The sequence below is a fragment of the Bacillus rossius genome, chromosome 7 (genome assembly GCF_032445375.1).
Source record: "Bacillus rossius redtenbacheri isolate Brsri chromosome 7, Brsri_v3, whole genome shotgun sequence".
Taxonomy (NCBI): Eukaryota; Metazoa; Arthropoda; class Insecta; order Phasmatodea; family Bacillidae; genus Bacillus; species Bacillus rossius.
Window position 1 is genome coordinate 48683576 of NC_086335.1, and position 20695 is coordinate 48704270.

At 41.9% G+C, this 20695-nt stretch overlaps 1 protein-coding gene across 1 annotated transcript in view; it reads right to left on the minus strand.

The window, feature by feature from the left end:
- Positions 1 to 217: 217 nt before the first annotated feature.
- Positions 218 to 20695, minus strand: part of LOC134533986 (uncharacterized) — a 272010-nt gene continuing 251532 nt past the window's right edge. The window contains exons 9-14 of the mRNA XM_063371852.1: positions 19422 to 19687; positions 15019 to 15237; positions 9490 to 9672; positions 6855 to 7479; positions 4316 to 4635; positions 218 to 2172 (exon numbers count right to left, since the gene is read on the minus strand). Coding sequence (XP_063227922.1) covers positions 1281 to 2172; positions 4316 to 4635; positions 6855 to 7479; positions 9490 to 9672; positions 15019 to 15237; positions 19422 to 19687 — 2505 coding nt within the window. The 3' untranslated portion in view covers positions 218 to 1280. The remainder of the gene's footprint in view (positions 2173 to 4315; positions 4636 to 6854; positions 7480 to 9489; positions 9673 to 15018; positions 15238 to 19421; positions 19688 to 20695) is intronic.

The following is a 20695-nucleotide window of genomic DNA, read 5'->3' on the forward strand; positions in this document are numbered from 1 at the left end:
TTGATTGTCAAAATACTAGGATTTTTTAAAATTATATACCAGTATGTAGAGTTTAAACTGTACAAGATTACTCCATTCAAAAAGAGCAAATAAGGTATTAGTTTCGTCTCTTAAAGACGTTATGAAACCTGTCTGCTATAAAAACTATTTTTTCTCTCTCTACAGTATGGTATCTCTTATTTTCAGAAAATTTTTAAAGATAGACAATGAATTATGATTAAGGTACTTTATTTACATTTCATACAAAAATACACACTATATTATAACATATAAACACTTATTGTTGTGTGTGTTAATTAATATGTACAAACACACAAATTACGTTTGACTCAGCTGTGAGAATAGTATCCAGAAGTTAAGAAAACAGTTAATTTAAATCTTCGTTGTCGTAAAATATTATGTACATGCGAGATAGCCAAAAATCTTGGTACATTATGGATTTTGGATTCTATTTTTACAGCTGAGCCGAAATTCTAGGCTTACGTATCGCTGTTTTTATTTACCAATTCGCACGCATATTAAATGAATACAAAAAAAGTCTTAGAAGTTTTTTTTGGATGAAATATTTGGAACGGCTAGCACTCGATTGCTTTACTCTTCGTATGACTGTTCGCGGTATACTTGAAAATGGTAACCTTGATATACTTGTGGGAAAACAGTCCAAAACTTCGAATTCCTTACAAAAGTTACATTACCGTTGTAGCCAGTGCACGGTGCAATGGTGCCAGATGGTCAGAACGAACTAAATAGAAAAAAAAATGAGATGTTCTTTAAGCACGTAAACATCACCATAGTCTTTCGCGGCGCGTAGAAAACACCGAAGGATGTTTGCGCTACAATGCTAAGTTCAAAGTATACCTATGAAGCAGGGAAACGTCGCTGATAATACTCGATATGTCAGTCTGCGGAGTAATAAATATGTGGCGGGGGGAGAGATTTGGGAGTCGCTGTCACGGTGACCTACACACAAGAAATAACGGGTTCTTGCAACCTTGCTGGCTACTCGGAGCGTCTGCTCGAGAAAGGACGAGACGTGGTTTGAAGTATACGCGCTCTGCTTCGCTGAGAGTCCTGTACACTCGGATATCTTTGGTCGCGGACTTGTCAGTTAAGACCGCGGACACAGGCGTTGATTGTACGGATTGAGCATCAGAAACACCCGCGCACTTCTCTCTCGACGGCGACGAGAGCTCTAGAAGTGTTCGCGGGGACTTGGTCGCCGTGCAGTCTTGTAGCTCGCGCGTACCCCCTGGGAGGGGCTCGACGGGTGGGCGGGGCCCTCAGCCCACGAAGGGGAACTGAGGGTACGGCGCCGGGAAGTACCCGGGGAATGCCGGCGCCGTCGGCTGCACGGGTATGGACGTGGTGACGTAGGTGGTGATCACGGTGGGCACCACCTTGGTGGAGAAGATGGTCGTGTAGGCTGTCTTGGCGCCGAAGGTGAGCTTGAGCACCTTGCTGTCGGTGGCGGTGACGACCGTCTGCGTGACGACGGGGGTCGAGGTCACCACCAGCTGCTGCTGCTGCTGCGGCGCGGCGGGGAACAGAGGGTTGGCGAGGCCGGGTAAGACGGGGAGGGTGCTGGTGCCGTACTCGTACTCGGTGCGGCTGACGGTGCCGACGGGCCGCGAGATGGTGCTGTAGCCGGTGGAGGCGCCGTTCACGACGGGCAGCACGTGCGACTCCCACACCGTCTCGACGCGGAGCACGGGCCGCGACGTCGTGACCACCTGGGGCGCCACCGCGGCGCCAGGGTTCAGGAACCTGAGGAGCGCCAGCTGCTGCAGCTGGTCGGGGCTGAGCGCCGGCGCGGCGGAGGGCGGCTCCGGGGTCGTCGAGGTGGTCGTCGACGGGGCGGCGGCCCCGCGCGCCTTCTTCAGCCGCAGCCCGTCCACGTCCGCGGGGTCGAAGTCCGAGCCGACGCTCGCGAGGTCGAAGTCGGGCCGCAGCGCGCGCAGCGCCGCCGGCCGGTCGTCGTCGTCGCGCCCGTCGTCAGAGTTGCCGTCGTCGCCGAAGTCCAGCTCCAGGTGCAGCTCGGAGCCGGCCTCCTCCAGCCGCGTGTTGAACTCGTTGAGCGTCTTGCTGGGCACGAAGTGGTACAGCTCCATGGGCGGCAGCGTCTTGATGGCCGTCACCAGCCGCGTCACGTGGTACGACTGCACCAGCGTGTACCTGCGGCACGAGGGCATCTCCGTCAGTGAACTTCCCACTGAGTGAATAAAGTTAATAGGGTCATTATTAGAGTCCCAGAAATTTCGCGGATTACTCTGGCCTCAGGATAGAATTCAAAGTTATAGGTGTTTACTTTCCCATTGGTTGATTTCTTAGCGAGAACATTTTTATCCTTGTTATTTGGCACTACCTGATTCGCTTACTTCTCTCCTAGCTGGACATCGTTGGCTCACGGTCGTAGAGGGGCGTGTTCAGATAACTGCGGTCCAATCATGAACACAGTGCGACAGTGTGGAGGTTTGCATTCTAGCTTGCGACTAAATGAATCCGCGAAATTTCCGTGGCTCTAGTCATTATTAAAGGAAATAACGTTGTGATGTGAGGAGCTGGGCAGTTCTCCCCTCAGCGCGTCATTGACCTGCCAATTCCTTCAGCCAGTCTGACTCTAACAGGCGAGCCGCAATGGTCGTCTACTGTTCATAGTCTGACTTTGAAAAAATGTGCTACGAATTGAATGATCCCGCAAAGTGTGAGGTTTCGTATTGTAATACGCTTTTTTGAATGACTAAAAATTCTGCCCTATCGAAATTTTGCAGACATATGACCGAGGTTTTTTTGGTAAAGTGATGAATGAAGCTTCAGTTAAAAAAAAAGGTGCATCACGTTTAGAGGCGGGCGAACGAATATTCATAATGAATAAACTCTCGAGCCTACCTTCAGTTGTGACTCCGAGAGATTACCATACTTTCTCCAAATTGAAGGATTCTTGTGGCCGGGAACCACTATGGAAATGACAATGAACTGACAGAGGACGTTAATGACTTGTTCGACAAATTGGAGACAACTGATTATGCAGGAAGCCATACAAAAGCTAGTGACACGCTGTGACAAATGTTTAAATTTGTATGGCGACTGTGTAGAAAAATAGCTAAGGTATTATATGTGTTGTAAATAGGATTTGCTTCATTATCTTAAATAAAAATATCTAGAGAAACAAACCTTTATCTATAGAATGACCATCGTACTTTATTTTTATAGATAGTAATTAATTTAGTTATCTCGTTAGGTTGATAACTAACTAGCTATAGCCTAAAAAACATTTTGACGTTAATAAAATGCCCACGAAACTTAGTTGCTGAAGCATTTTATTGTAATTCTACAAGTAAAACATTGAACATTTTCTAACACATTTCTTTGGGACTTGCAAAATGTATGTCGTAACATCATATGTGTCATAATTTGGGAGACCACAATACCATCGTCTTCATAAATACCATTGGTTTTGTATAGTTACATTGTCTTAATTATGAATACACCTGACAATATTTTAAAAACTAGTTTCCAAACATTTTGTATTTTTAAATGATAACTATGTATGTAGGTAAATAAGTGGCTAATTATCTATTTAAGCAGGTAGCTATATACGTATCCAGGAAGGTATTCTTTAAATATGATAGCTAACTATAGAGTAATGTAAGCAGCTACCTAGGTATGTAGGATTAGACATATGCTGGTACTTCGGTAAATATATATAAATTGGTTGGTAGGCCAAAATGGAAATGGAAATTTTGTAAACGGAAATGTAAAATAAAAAGATATTCGTACATTCACGTGAAAACAACCGTATCGTTACAAAATAGTGTTCGGACCCTTACACGGGTGCTTTTATGCTTAGCGTTTGTTGTCGCAGTGCCTCCCAATAGTTAAAAGTTATTTGTGAGACGTTCCGTGAATATCATATTTGAAAGATTTGTGCAATGGGAGTGCGTGACTTGATGTAAGTTTTTTTTGACGTACGCCATTGCTGAGAACTTTTTCTGTTGAAGAAAACTAAAAAAAAAAATAAAAAATAAAAAATAAAAAAAACCCAAAAGACAGAAAAAAAACCACAAATTAAGCAAAGAAATAATTGCTGTTGTCAACAAGGATATAAACACCAGAAAATATTCCGTAACAGGAATATGGTCAACAAACAAAGAAAAACAAAGGAAAAATGTTCTAAGAGAACGGAAAAAAAAAAAAATAGCATTCAGGTGTTAACTGCGCGCGTGAACAAGGATAACTAAACCGAATGAGGCGGAATGATTGAATATTGGATCGTGGTGTTACAAGACCGCGGCAAGGGGGCCGGGGGACCACGCACCAGGTGGTGTTGCTGCCGCCGCGCACCACCGGCAGCACGTGCGTCTTGAGCAGCAGCTGCGACGTGCTGAAGCTCTCGGTGAGCGTCTCGAGCGGCGGCGTCTCGGCGTCGCCGGCCAGCCCCACGGGCGGCAGCGTTGCGACGCCCGAGTCGAGCGGCAGCGCTGCGCCGGCCTCCTTGGCGTACAGCGGCGCCGTCGTGCTGGCCAGCAGGTTCTCCGTCAGCGGCTCGGACGGCTGCACCGCCTCGCTGGCGCCGGCCAGAGACCGCTCCAGCGTCGAGGTGACCGTCACGAAGCGGGTGTTCTTCACCGTGCCCACCTGCGCACGCGCACACGTGTCTCACCACTATACCACCACCTCAACATCTGGATTCCAGTCGCGACCGTCACGTCAGACAGGGCGCAGGGCCGCAACTAGGGGGGAGGGCAAGCGGGGCATACGCCCCGGGCGCACAAGCTGTGGGGGCGCCGAAATCGCTTGCATTGTAATTCCTTCCTACTACAACCAGGGGCGTAGCCAGGGGGGGGGGGGGGGTGTTTAGGGGTTCAACCCCCTCCCCTTAGCACCAAATCTTTAATTAATTTCTTATTCATCAATCAAACAAATTTCATATTAAAATTAATAATATTTTTACCATTACAACATTTAAATTTAAGTACCGAAAACTGCTAAAAAAAGCACTATTTTACATCTTAAAATCCAAATTTTCCCCGGGGGAGGACCCCCGGACCCCCCGCTTTAATACCGTGGGGGGAGGGGGGGGGGCGGCATGCTTCTTAACACCCCCCATACACAAATCCTGGCTACGCCACTGACTACAACTGGTAACTGGTAAAACGTTTTTTAACTTGCATGCCAGGAATGTCTAATCTTGATTTACAATATAACGTCTCAACATAGAACCATTTTTCCGTGGGAGGGCCCCCGGACCCCCCGCTTTATTGGTGTGGTATGTGCAAAAAAAGAGAGGGAGGGGGGCGGCGCATGAATCCATTCATGCCCCGGGTGCCAGAGACTCTAGTTGCGGCCCTGGACAGGGGCCAGAGAGTTTCGCACGTAACGTTAACCGACACGTCATCTCTGGATGTTGTACTTACACCGCCCACATTTCCGCCTGCGCGCATGCGATAAGCGGCGAACTTTAAAAAAAATAACAGAAAGATTTCCACAGAACTTAGTTTTGACGTCAAACCACCTCTGCCCTTTCACCTAGGATCTACGTCCATTACATTGGATGTTGAAGAAATAAATAAATAAATCTCTACCGGGAGTTTCGTGCCTAAAGGTTATTTTGAAAAACACGCGTTTTACCCATTTTTTTCCCTCTTTTAAAAATAACAGAAGAAATATTAATCCGTCATTAACGTGTCTTTGAGTGCTTTTCGTAAAAAAAAAACACGGCTTGTGTTTTAAGCAGTTTTTAAATACCGTCAAATTTTTTTCTCTTAAGCTCTGCACAACCATGTGTAAGCCCGGGTAGGCGGGGGCCTTAATGGACACCGAATCTGTGGTTCGAAGTCCACAATTATCGTGCGTCGCAAAGCCCTGACAAAAACAAACAAACCAATGCGTTCATTTATACACGCCGATTCTCGTATCCTACACGTGTTTCCAACATTGGCTCACGACTTGACAACAGGCGTTTCCAATTCAGGCGGCGTGAATGTGGGATTGAATGAAACCAACTAATGAATGATTTAAGGCTTAGCGTCAAGTCGAAATCGAGGTTGTAACAGACGACGAGGAGTGTTGTGATACGAAAATCGGGAATCTGACTAACTGAACAGGCAAGGGAAACGGGAATATCGCTAGAATTCTCGCGGTCATAGAAACGTCCACCACGTCTCGAAATATAAAAACTTTTTCTCTGCCGAAAATCGATTCCGGATCCCCTTGTTGGGAGGCAAGTATCTAAACAAGACTACGAGTGTTTGTTTACAATAGCACTCCAAAGAAACAGAATTTTTTTGTTAAAATTATTATTAATCGCTAAAAGATAAATAGACATATTAAAACGAACTTAGGTATAATGAAATACCAAACACTAGTCGAATTGGAAAACGGGGCATGCAGCATACCAGCTACTCATACGTCTATTTCGACGAGTATTTATATGAACCAGCGTCCAAATCTGCATGATTCTCAAGGGGAGCCGTGAAATTCTTGGGGGGAGGGGGGGGGGGGGTAAGTGGGTTTTAACTCACACAAGTCATCGCTGGATGGGTGCTCGTATGTTGTGTATACAGCCCATAATTCTGGCCTATACAATTCCTTTCCACGGAATTCTCTGTGCTGTCTAGGCGATTAACATTAGAAACCAAAAAGAAAGTTTAAACGACGAGCTAGTGAAACAATATATCCAAGAATAGGGAGTCAAATCAGTTCGACAGCGGCAATGATTAATGGATCTTAAGAAGGAGATGAAATGCATTGTGATGACGTGTTACGTCAGAGTTTTGCTAACACCTGCTGGGTGTGTGTGGAGACGGAACACACGACGACTACGGGACGACAGGACAGTGTCCGGACAGCGGTACCTGGAAGGTGTAGGGCGACTTGATGGTGGCAAGCTCGTAGTACACGTCCTTGAAGTCGGCGGGCGTGGAGATCTCCACGTTGAGCGTCTCCTCCGGCACGGGCTGCGCCTCCCTGTCGGCCCCCGAGGGCGCCACCTCCACGTCGACGGGCGCCGCCGCAACCGCCGCCGCCTCGTGCGACTCGCCGCCGCCGTCGTCGGAGCGCGGCTGCGGCTGCTGCTGCTGCTGCTGCTGCGGGGGAGTCGGCGTGGAGCTGGCCGACGACGCCGCCTCGGCCTCCTCCGACTTGCGGATGTTGACGCGCGGCTTGGGCGACGTCTTGTACTGCCAGCGGCCGCCTCCGGGGCGCGACAACTTGAACTTGTAGAGGCTGGTGGTGTGGCTGGGCGGCGCATCGGCGGCGGGGGCGGCGCTCACGCGCGGCTTGTACCCGCGCCGGCCGCCGGGCGGGTCGCCGGCCGGGGAGGAGGAGGCGGCGGCGGCGGGGGCGGCGGTGGCGCCCGACGGCCGGAACCCGCCGCGCCGCTGCGACGACTGCTGGTAGCGCCTAGTCGCCGACGACTCGCTGAACACGGACACCGTCGCCAGCTCGGGCGTCTGCGTGGGCCGTCCGCCGAACCTGTTCCTGCGGAGGGCGAAGACACAGGGTCACGACTACCCGTCGAGGCTGGGCCAGGGTGTCCCGTGTAACCATTCATAATAGGATATTGATCGGCACACTAAAATCTTCAACGTTTATACATTGAAATTTAAGTAACGATTTTACTCTTCGTTCCGCCGAGATTCAACACGCGCAACACAGCACGAACAAAATCCTTAAACATTATGTTTTGCATTTTTTTTTAAAAGTAGGTAGTAATAAATGAGGTTTTCATAAAGTTGAAGATAAATACAAAAAGCTTTGAAAAGTTGGAATTATTTTTTTCCAATGCTCGATTCAGCGTTGAGCTAATGAAATGCTGGCTCACTACTCGCTATAGTAATTCCTACCCCCCCCCCCCCCCCACCTCGCAAGATTCTTCGGTCGCCACGTAATCATGCAGACACCCTATGTTACGCTGTACCAGTGCTTGGAGGGGATTTTGACAGCTAAACATTATCAAAATTTTCTGAAAGAAATTAAAACAATTTAATTAAGTAATCTGTACAAATGAAATGTTTCAGCTCTATAATTCATTTAGTTTTCTTTATTTATCTGCTCCAAAAACATTTAAAAAAATTCTTATTTATTTATTTGTTTTGGTTTTACGTGCCATCACAAAACTGGGGGCCATTTACAGAATGACACAAAAAACCAAACAAAAACATACATTAACAGGCAAAAAATTGCACAAAAATATCTTGCAAAAAAATATTTAGTGCTGGTCGATACCTTTCGATTGCTGTTATGAAATTTTTTCCACCATGTAAAATTTAATATTTTTAGAGGAGCCTTATTGTTGATCCGGGGGGGGGGGTGTTATGGAATAGCTTACCCAGAGAATACACATCTGTATGTCTGTCTGTGTATTGTGTTGTCACTTCTATTGTCACTTTATATATATCTTAAATTGTATGTTAGTTTTAAGAAGAAAAAAACGAGAAAAAACAAAGTTTTTAAAACTAACCTGAAAGTAAAATTTCGACGATTATTTTGCTTAAGAAATGTTGTACTCGAAACGCACCCTCCCTTTTAATGGTATATTCTGTTCCAGGAATTTTTTTTATATTTACTTTCCATGTGGCTAAAGTTCCCAAATTTTTGAGTGGCTGAACTTTCACAAAATCAAAAAAATATATACATATCGCATACTTTTTGCGTAATAAGCTGTGAAAGTTGCATTTTAAACTTTTTTGTGCAGTATGGACAAGGATAATGAAATTAATGAAAAACTGGAACTTTTTAGGTATCAAGTCTATTTTACTGGCTGCTATGTGTTATGGTTTAATATCTTTCAGAAAAAAAAACTTTTAAAATCATCAGAATTGTTATGGCTTTAAAGGATAAATATAATTAAATAAATTTTTCTGAAAGAATTTCAAACCATCCCACGCTTTAGCCACCTGCACTTCCTTTAAACTCAAAAATGTTCAGTTATTTATTCCGTTTGTTCTCCTTTTCCATACAGCACAAAATTGACTAAAAATTCATATTTCTCAGTTAATTATGCAAAAAAAAAGTATGCACTATATATATTTCATTTTGTTGGAGTTCCATCACTCAAAAAGACTTTATCGTCAACTTACTATCCAAACCACTTTTGAGACCGTGGTGTTTTAGATGACTTTGGTTCATAAATAACCGACACACAGACTTTAAAATATCCCCAAAGTCGAATTGTGAACGAAATGACGTCTACCAGACTTTAAAAAAAAACAACCTTTTCTTAATAATTATTGTTCAATACCTTCTATGTATATCTTAAAAATAAATTAATAAATCATTTACTCCGTGTATTTTCTTTCTTTATAATTTATTGGAAGCATATCTGTATTTTCCGTTATATGCCAAACAAAATGTTTTTTTTTTGTCTCTCATGTAAAAACTTGGGTATTAGACTTGGGAGTTTTTGGTTTTGGGTGGTTGGCCGACGACACGTCTAGCAGTGGCAGTGTTGGCTTTAACAAACGAGACAATGTCCTGCGTGGTTCTCACCCGTGCTTGGAGGGCGCCGTCTTGTGGCGGGCGGAGGACGCCTGGCGCTGCCCTGCCCTCGGTGAGGACCTTCTGTTGCCGCCGTACGGCGCATCCTGATCCTCGTCGCCGCCCGGCTCCTGCTGCGAGTCCTTGGACTCCTGGCTGTCCCGACCGCGGCCCTTGAAGCGCGACAGGCTGTTCCTGCGGCAACACCGGGAACTCGCGTCAGACCCGGCGGTTCATCCGGCGTCTCAACCCGTGACCTCGACCTCAGCCCCGGCGGTTTGCCGGAGTCTCAAACCGTGACCTCGCCTCAGACCCGGCGGTTCATCTGGCGTCTCAACCGTGACCTCGCCTCAGACCCGGCGGTTTATCTGGCGTCACAACCCGTGACCTCGACCTCAGACCCGGCGGTTTGCCGGAGTCTCAAACCGTGACCTCGTCTCAGACCGGTGGTTCGCCGGCGTCTCAACCGTGACCTCGCCTTAGACCGGTGGTTCGCCGGCGTCTCAACCGTGACCTCGCCTCAGACCGGTGGTTCGCCGGCGTCTCAAACCGTGACCTCGCCTCAGCCCCGGCGGTTCGCCGGCGTCTCAAACCGTGACCTCGTCTCAGACCGGTGGTTCGCCGGCGTCTCAACCGTGACCTCGCCTCAGACCGGTGGTTCGCCGGCGTCTCAAACCGTGACCTCGCCTCAGCCCCGGCGGTTCGCCGGCGTCTCAAACCGTGACCTCGCCTCAGACCGGTGGTTCGCCGGCGTCACAACCGTGACCTCGCCTCAGCCCCGGCGGTTCGCCGGCGTCACACACCTCACGACGGCTTCGGCTTCACACTGACATCCCAGCGGCCCTGACATCGCAACAATTTGACTGAAGTGCTCAATTTTAAAAAAAGAATCCATACAATGAAGACTTTTTTTTTTGCGTGAACGTGCGAACAAAAAAAAAATTGGATTTAAGGCGAAGCTCGTTGGGTTGAGGCGAAGACTCACTAACGCACTATATTCATTCCAAGCGTATAGAGAGATTGTTAACTAACAGGAGGTTTCAAAGCATTGTCTAAACTGTACTCTATTAGTCATACTTTCATTGTATTGCTTTGTCAAACGTTGAGATTCGTATAAAAATTATATTTAAAAAAACTCGCTTTCTATGTTGTATAAACTAAAAAGTAAAAAAAAATCTTTAAATTAAAGTATTTTGTTCAACAGCAACATAATTAACTAAAAAGCTGGATAACTTAATTTTTAATAAGCTTAAAATAGGAATAAAGTAATAAACAAAACTATTAATTTGAATGATAAAAGAGTAGGTTACTTGATATCAGTTGTCTTAAGTTTTTCTTTTACTAATATCTATTCGTTATGATAGTCATTATGAAAATGAAAGTAGAGAGCAACACAAGTTTGATATCAGATGACTTAAATTTTCTGCTACTAATGGCTATTCTTTAGAGCAGAGTCACTATGAAAAAGAAAGAAGAGACTGACTAAGAGCGGTATTCCAGCAAGTTCTTTTTCTTGCCATGATTATTATTTGAGGGTTTTCCCTGTAAATTAATTTCTATACCTACCTTGCATTTGTTGTTTGTTCACATGTTGTGATCAGATGTTTACTAAGCTGTGAAAGGTCACGCAAGTGTTCATAAAAAATATGTTGAAAAACATTTGACACAAAATGCAAGATACATTGTAATTTTTTTTTGTAAATGGAACATAAATATTAATGTAAAATTACAGATATTTGTAAATTTGTACATTTTCAATGAAAACATCTGTATCACTATAAAATAGTGTTCGCAGTAATACTGGGTTCGGATTCTTATCCAGGCATTTATGCTTTGTGTTGTCCCAGTACCTCCAATAGTTAAAGTTATTTGTAAACCATTACCTGAATAACTTTCAAGTATTAACTCGGCACATTAATAAGCATTATAAAACCAAAGACAGCACAATTATTTAACATTACATTATTTTCTCCATGGTTTGAAAAAATTATGCTTGAATGAAATTCAATTAAATTCTAAAAAAACATATGCTAATTTACTTAAGAAATACTCTATATTATTTTATTTATGAAAAAATAACCATAGCCATGTGTTTTATAAAGTTACAGCATGTTTCTTGTAATATTACCAAATATTTTTTGGCAACTGGTTCCCAAAGGAATCATTTGTAAAAGTACAGAAAATATTTTCGGTTTAGTTACGGGAATTCACATACACGAAAAGCACTGAAATATCAGTAATGATAATAAAAAAAACACAAATCTGTTTAAAGAAAGTCAGTGATAATCAACAAATTCAGTGTAGTTAATTAAACAAAATTTCCAATGACAAACAACATTTTAAATAAGTAATAGGTAAATTAATTCAGGATGTAGTTTCGGACATACACTATTACTCATTAAACTGTATGTCATGACAAACATCAGTTTGTTTGTGCCTTAAGATCTCTTTCCCGAAACGTCGCAACTGTTCTCTTAGGATGCATTTACTGTGTTAGTCTGCGCTATCATCGTTGTGTTTTTCAAAATATCTGTTCTTCCGCTCAACTGTTGCTTAAGGTTTTCGTATGTGCTGTCATCACTGTTAATTCACATAGCTGGGTTCACCTGTGCGTCTATGTATAGCCATTGTTTTTTCAATTTTTATCGTTGAGTTATTATTTGCCGTTGTGCACCGTAAATTTTATTTGTAAATGGAACAGAAATATTAATGTAAACTTATATTTGTACATTTACATGAATATAACTGTATCACTACAAAATAGTGTTACCATTTATGCTTCGTGTTGCCCCAGTTTCTCCAATATTTAGGTATTTGCAAACAGTTGTTTGAATAGCTTTCCAGTATTAGCTGTGCATTTTAAGCACGGTAAAACAAAATAAAGCCAAAAGTAATATAAAAAAGGTATTTTTTCTGTAGCTTTAAAACCAAATAAATAAAATGTTTATACAATAACTTCATGCTTGTAATCACACACATATTTTAACTAAACACACTCTTTTTATATCTAACATTTATTTCCAAATAACTTTACCATCAAAAGTGCAAGCTCTTACATATGTTCTTACTAGTCTATAATTCTACATAATTATTGCACAGCGGAACTGTATGTTTGTTTGCAGGAAATCAACTAAAAAATTGCCAGACTAGTTACACAAATTATATTTCACTGTTATGAAATTACATAATTCATGCTTAACGAACAACATAAGAACACATAAATTTGTTCGTTACCGAGGTTAGATGTTACTGCGCGTGTTGATGACACACGAAACTACAGTAAACTCGTGGAATAACAATATGTCAGTGTTAAGAAGACTGCAAGTATCCGCTCTACCACTCTGGTTCTGGGGTAGAGCGCCTGCCTTGTGACTTGTAGGACCCGGGTTCGCGCCCCGGCTCCTCCAAGGCGGATTGCCCAGACAAAATGGTGGCATTTTCTCTGGTATGAATACAATCCCTTGTAACAAGTCAGGCTACCAAAGAAACGGTGGGTGGAACAGAAAAAAACCTTCCAGGTGGCTTCCAAATGGGGAGCCCGTTTATTTTCTTGGGCTCCCCATGCGGTGGCCATTCCGGGGGTTTCTCCGGGGGAACGGAGTTTTGCAAAAATATTTTTTTTTTTTTAGTTTTGTAGCGTTTTAGTTTTTAGTAACGGAATCAATAAATACTCCAACATGTTATAAATTAAACTCAACTAAACTTTTAAAAATTTTGCTTTTAACATAAAATATTTGAATTAATTGTGTATCAGTCAGTGAGTGGTTGTATACCGATGTTGTGTGTTCAACCATTTATCGGTATATATTTTCTTGAAGTATTATTGACGGTTAAATTTTGGTAAAAAAATTCTTGTGCATCCCAATATTTAAAATTGAACATAAAAATTAAAATAAAAGGTGTCTGTAAAGTCGGTTTACGGACAATAGTTTAACCTGACAACGTCATAACAAAACATTGATGAAATGATTGCATACTTTTATGAATAAAATGGAATAATTTTTATTGAATTATCACTATTTTGTATGAATTCAAAGAAGGAGTGAAATGAAATTTACTTTTATTTGCACTCATTAATTCAAATATATTTATTACTTTAACGAACAGATTATTTTAACTATAACTTTTATACATGTTTGCTATTTATCTTCTTCCAATCTGTGTTATTCTGTTAAGGATAGGACGATGATAGGAAAAGTAGGAAACGAATGGGAGTGTTTCAAGTTTAATGTGCCTCGAAAAAGTCAAATCGATGGTTGTTCCAATCGAGTGGAAGAGAGATAGATGCGGCGCAAGCGTAAAATGAGCGTATTCGGGACATTAAGTCATCCTTTTTCGTGCGTGCAGCCGGCGTTCATCGATTTATTAGACGTTGTCACTTAAAAAATGGGCTAGCCAACTCGACGGGTGTAGTTGGGCCTTAATGCCCTGTGCTCGCATCTTCGCCCCTGATCATGTCTGAAGCCTCGTTTACACTGGTCGAGACGCTTCTCGCCCTGTCGCTGTATCGATGTGAACGGTCGGGTGAGCACTGGGCAGGGTCGAGTTGGGTTTGGGTCGCAAGCCCAGCGAATCGACCGCTCGCTGTTTCCCCCAACTCGATACTTTCCACGTCGCCACGCGTTCGACTTCACTGCTTGCCGTGATCAGTCGAGAGAAGCTCGCGAAACACCTGTCGTACGTTTTTACACTTTCTGTGCGAACGGCCTGGAGAAAGAAAGGCTGAGCACACGACGGGCCCCGCATACACTTCCTCTTTAATCGAACAACGTAAACGAGGCCTAAGGGGTTTATTTCGTCATTGAAGCGGTGCTCTAAGCAAAAAGCTCTGAACTGGCGTGCAGTATTCATATCGTGCGAGGGAAAAATGTGATATTTGAGTGTTAACCATTAACATTATATGGTGGAGGAATGAAAAAACGTAATTTATGTCTCTTGGGTGCTTTCATGAATCTGTACCAAGTGCTGAAAGCCTTAAAAAAAAAACAACTGTAAACACACGCTCTAGCCTTTTCAATCTTTTAATAACACAGTTTAATAAATAAATCAACCATCAAAGTATTATCTAATGCTTTTCGTAAACCAACACCACTCTGATATCTCAAGCAGTTTTTTTCGAATCGTGTGGGATTTAAGGGCGTATGTTCCCGTTACAGGTCATTATTTTATAGCGGCCGAAATTCAACAAAATGATATAGGCCCTATAGTCGATGCTATGGTATGGTCTGAAATCCTTTCAGAAATAATTTTTGGTTTTTTTTTAAGAAATTAAACCATGTCACATAGCAGCCAGTAAAATTAACTTAAAACCTAAAACGTTGCAGTTGTATATTACATTTAATTCTCCTTATCCACAATGCACAAAATGGTTAAAAAAATGCAACATTGCCAGCTAATCATACCATGAAGCACGCGATACGTTGTTGCGAGAGTTGAACCGGACAAAGAGTCGGCAGAGTTGAGCCGGACAAAGAGTCGGCGGAGTTGAAAACCGCGCGCGGAAGGACGAGCACGGGGGCAACGAAGGGCGGGCCTCCTCACCTGTTGGACGGCGGCGGGCCGGCGGGGCGACGGGACGCGCGCACCAGGTTGGGCCCCGACGACGAGCTGAAGAGCGCCTCCAAGGGCAGCCCCGTCTCGCGCAGGGAGCCGTCGGGCGTGGGGTCGAGCTGGAGCTGCGGCCGCGGCTTGCCCGCGGGGGAGGGCGCCGCCGTCTTCAGGATGCGCTGGGCGGCCGTCGGCGACACCTTTGGCTTGCTGCTGCGGGCGGACCCAACACCACCGTCAATCACACCCCTCACAGTCTCCAGTCCGCGCGTGGCGTCTCAGCTCTCGGCAGGAGTGCTGCCATCTGTGACCGATGGCGCGAACCAACGTTCACGAAAGCCAAGAGCCATGGTTTACATGTCTTTTTTCGCTTTTATCGGAGCCGTTCCATTACATACCTAGTTTCAAATTTTCGCTCTGCAAATCGAATGGTTCGATACACGACGCAGCTGCTCCGGCAACGAATTCTAGCGGCGGATGGGGGAACTACGTGTGATTACGCGTACAGAAATGTATACTAGAACACAGTTTGGGTATATTTATCACGCTCGGATTTTTTTTTTTAAATATTTCTGCGTTAAAATTCGTGTCCGAGGCACGAGTGAGAATACGTGAATTTGCTCGTTAACCGAGGTTAGATGTTACACATATCTGGCGATTTTTTTTTTTAGATTTTTTAATATTATAATCTGTTTTCGGATCACAAGGTTGAGTTCATTGACAGTACTCGTGCAGTTTTTATCATTCTCATGAATTATGAATTCGATACTAAACGCCAGTGACTAAGCAGGATAAACTATTTGTATTAGTCAGTATTGACTTCAAGCATTCCATCAAATTGCGTACTATGCTTTAAAGATGCTAAATTTGGAAAAACAAATGTCCGTTCTTCGAATTTTCTCAATGACATACAGTGCAAACACGTACCTATTGACACATGACCAAAATAAAGATTTCAATCAATCTTCAGAATTTAAAAAAAATTATAATTCCAAGATGTCCTTATTTAGTGATTTCAAAAAATGTAAACACCAATTTATGTTTTAAATTTAGAATAAACTTTGAGCATGTAGCATGCAGTGTGAAGTGTTTAACTAATCGCTTGGAGATAGCCTTTGTCATAAATATTTAAACATCTGGTTTCCCAAATATTATAAACTAAATTCTCCTATACGTCTGATTGGTAAACTTCAACTTATAATTTAATATTTACGTGATAATATTTCAACTTTCAGGCTTTTAATAATATAAATACATTGAATTTTTCATAGTTGTTAGTTAATATATTTTTAAAGTTTTCATTACCCCATTATGGAAATTAAGCTTATTACCTAATGGAAGTTTTTATGTTGAAGGTGAATTTCAATTTTTCAGGTGGTGTTCAGCTTATTCACTCACAGGAGTTTTTGCGTGAATTTATAAATTAATTATTTTAACCTCACGAATTTTTGTATTTTTTTCTGGTCGACTTTAATAGGTTTTATTAATTTAAAATTACAAAAAAAAAAGCATTAAAAATATTGGTGATTTTCGTAACAATTTTATCTTTAGATTATTTATCGACACTTGAACGATTAAATGAAATCACTGCAGCATAGCAGGCTAAGAGTTAGAGGTGTGTATATAGGAAAGACTTACACCAGTTCGTATTCAACAGCTTTAGGTTATAAATATATTTTATGCTTGCAAGTAAAAAAATGTCTTTCTTTAAATAAGAATCAATAAAAATTAATAAATTTTGTGCAGCTGTCAAATACTGATAGTTTATATTTTTGTTACAACTGCAGTATATCTTAAAAATTTAATTAATATTAAATGTAAATGATTTTGCACAGAAAATACATCTGTTACAGCCCACCACTACCAATCCCGGACATCAATTAAATTTTATGCCATGCCTTGATAAAGTCATTTTTTCAAACATTATTGAAAAAAAAACTGCTATGATGAAAAGTTGGAATTCATTACGGTGTATTTCTGTTCCCAGCACTCTCTCTCTTAACTATTTAGCATGAGATGAATACATTTAGAACGAGATAAGGGTGTACACAGTTGGAAAAGAGTGCAGTGAAATTAATTTACCATTTATGGCAGTCGCAAGTTTACATTCTCATCAGCCTCTCTTAACTGCACTAACACCGGTTAATTTTGGGATGAAATGTGGGCATTGATAACCGTAGTGACTGATGATAATGAAGACTTTGTGACATAACACCATATATTTGCGGGATTCGCTTTCTTTAAATCTGGTACCAGAATTTACTCGGCACACTCGTACACAAATAAACCGGTACTCGGTGTCCATTGGCTGCTGCAAAATTAAATAGGCTGTCCATGAAAGAATGTCCCAGTTTCAAAGGTATATCACAACAGTTTAAACTAGACTATTTACAAAAATCGTACATCAAATTGAAAGTAAACTAACCCAGTTTTTCTTACAAATGTTCAATTTGTGAACATTTAATTATACGGCATACAACCAACCTAACGTCCAGTTCTTCACATACATATGGCTAACAAGTCCGGAGTAATGGAAGCACTAACTAGTCCCATCAATTATGCTTCTCAACTCTGGCAAATCATTAGGTAGTGGCGGAAAGTAGAAACGATCTTTTATAAAGCCCTACCAAGGAAAATATCGCATGACGTTATGTCAGGTGAACGTGGAGATTAGCAAAAAAAGAGCTCTGTCATCACGACCACCAGCTGATGTTTTTGACTAATGGGGATCACAATTAAACTTAAAAAGAAACGTACGTTGAAATGAAAATACAGTTTCACTATTAGCAAGTTGCAGAAAACAAAATGTTTTACGCTCCGGAGTCGCCATTTTGCGTTGGTGGCGCTGCAAACGAGACGACAACAACAAAACAGTACTTACACATCCGCTTATCTAAAACTGTTTTGAGTTACTCTTTAATTGTGACCTAGAACCAAAATTCTGCAACACTTAAAGTTGATACTATTAACATTTATAACTGTGATATTCTTTTATGGACATACTGTACTTCCTGGTTGGAAATTTACATCATTGAGGAATTTATGTCTTCAATGACTGTTATTGGTTTCATATCATTTAAGGCATGTCGAAACTACCCATAGTCCAAAGAGAATGCAAAGTGAGAGATACAGGGTTTGCAGTCCAGCTTCTATCCAAATAACAGCGTGAAATTCGCAGGGCCCTAAATATCACATTTCCATTTACCTACACACGGTTAGAAATTTCAGTAAATTTACGAAATTTACAACGATGAATAAGCATCAAATAAACTAAAGGTTCTTCGTAGCTCTAGTTAACTCAATCTTCGTAGAAACCACACAATGTTTTCAACTTCCGAGTTCAGTTTCCTGTTGTAACTGGGTAAACACGAACTTGAAATAAATAACAGTGTTTTCGCTTGTTACTTAGGAATTTCGGAAGGGTTTTTAGGTTGGTGTCTGAGTTTAATAACACAGCCACTTACTTGCGAACTTGCTTACACCACAAGTGTACTAGAGAAATTTGGACAAGATATAATTTTTGTTCTCTACATCATAAAGGTTGTAAATAAATATTTTTTAGCTAAAAAAATATAATCCCAGAAAAAAAAATAGTTCCTGTATATAATAGTAAATATTTGCACTCAATTATAAACAATTGAATTTACCGCACTATACTTAAGTTTCATAACTTTGCTTCGTAAATTATGGTAGTGATGTGTGCATGTACTTGTTACGAATTTCTTATCTACATGTTTAATATATTAATATTTTATTAAATATTATAATATTTAATTAATTTTAAAGTTAAAATTTTATAAGTGTTATGTGGTAACAAAAGTGTTGGGTAATAAATCTATAAACTCAAAACAATTTTCGAAATGTAAGCAATAAATATTTCAAGTGAATTAGGATACGTTATTTCCCTCCAAGATGTTTCTGGTAAATTCTTAATTCAGTGTACACAAATTCATGGAGATCATGTGTATCATGGCCTCCACATTCGATTACGGGCCCTGGACCCAGGATCGGAGAACGGGCCCCCTCCTCCCAATTTTACAGTCACGTGCTACATTATAATTGCATGGTTATTTCTTACCTACACTCTTTTTAGAATCTTATTTAACCTGAAGATACAGTGTAAAATTATGGTTCCTAATTTAATAAGTCCAAACTAAGCTTTATTTATCAAATTATTTTACTTTAAAATAACCACAACGAGTATGTATATATAATTTCACACACTGAGATAAAAATAAACGAGGCCCGAGCCCTAGACCCAGGGGTCCACCCAGCCCCACACTTGTGGGGGCCATGGCTTGTATATATGTATATTTTGCACCCAGAAATCTTGTGTAGTTTAGGTTAGTGAATGGGGGAAAAAAAAAAAAAAAAGCGGTGTTGCTCGCGAAACTCACCCGCTGCCCTGGTGCACGCGCGAAGTGCTCTGCAGCACCTGCGCGTACTTGCCGGAGATGTAGGTGCCGATGACCTTGGTCTCGTGCACCGTCGTCACGCCGTCCTTGACCACCGTCCCGCCGAGCCGGGTGACCAGCCCCGTGGGCTGCTGCTGCTGCTGCGGGCCCCCGCGCGTCTTGTGCGCCGGCGCGCCGCCTGCCTTGGCCGCCGTCGGCCGCGGAGCCCGCAGCGAGAACTTGCTGGCGCTCGGCTTCAGGTTGAACACCTGTCCGACATGTGGGTGTTCAGGTACTACCATTGCAATGCCTCATTACAAGTTTATTTGTAATTTGTTTGAAGTAGGCACACATATACAAATCATTTCTCAATCTCTCTATCCTTCCAAATACATCTATATCTCTCAATTTTTCTCTATATATCTATAACTCTCTATCTCTATCTACATCTATATATATCTACTTTTCTATATCTCTCCACCTCTCTATCTACTATATACATCTTCCTCTATATATCCCACTATCTCTATATCTCTCTTCTATGTACCTATAGATCTATATTTGTCTATATCTCCATGCATATCGTTCTATCTCTCTATTTCTCAATCTCACTCTATCTCTCAATGTATCTTTATACCTCTATATCGCTCTATCACTCTATCTATATCTCTCTTTTATATTTTATTCAATTCGATTCTGTCATGTGTGTGCACTCATACATCAAAAAACACACGAACTGCCGCTAAAACGTATGAAATGCACATATTTTGTTGAAACGATTCGAGCGTCACTCGTTATAAAATGGTTGTGCTAACTCAGAAACCTTCGCGGGCATGCACGTAAAAACTCACCAAAGTTTCATCGCAATAGGGTGAAAAGCAAAGGAGTGAATTATTGACGCGAATCTATGCCCATAAGTGAAGCGATTGCTTGGCAGGAAGCAATCATCTTTTCCAACAAGATAATTTATGGCCACGTATGGCGAAGGTAACACAAACATGGCAATGTATAGAAACGTGTCCCTGTTTTAGAGCGGGCCAGCAGCAAGTCCGGATCTGTCTCCTACAGAGAATATTTGTAGAGTTCTTAATAGGAAGAACATCATCCCCGCAATATACAACATTTACAGGATTATCTGAAGGAACGAGGAAAATATTCCTACAGACACTTTGAGCCGTTTAGTGTCGTCCATGCCTAAACGTCTTAATGCGGTTAACTGCCGCAACGGCGATGTCACCTCTTGGTAATCGAACTGAACAAAAATATTTTTGACTTTC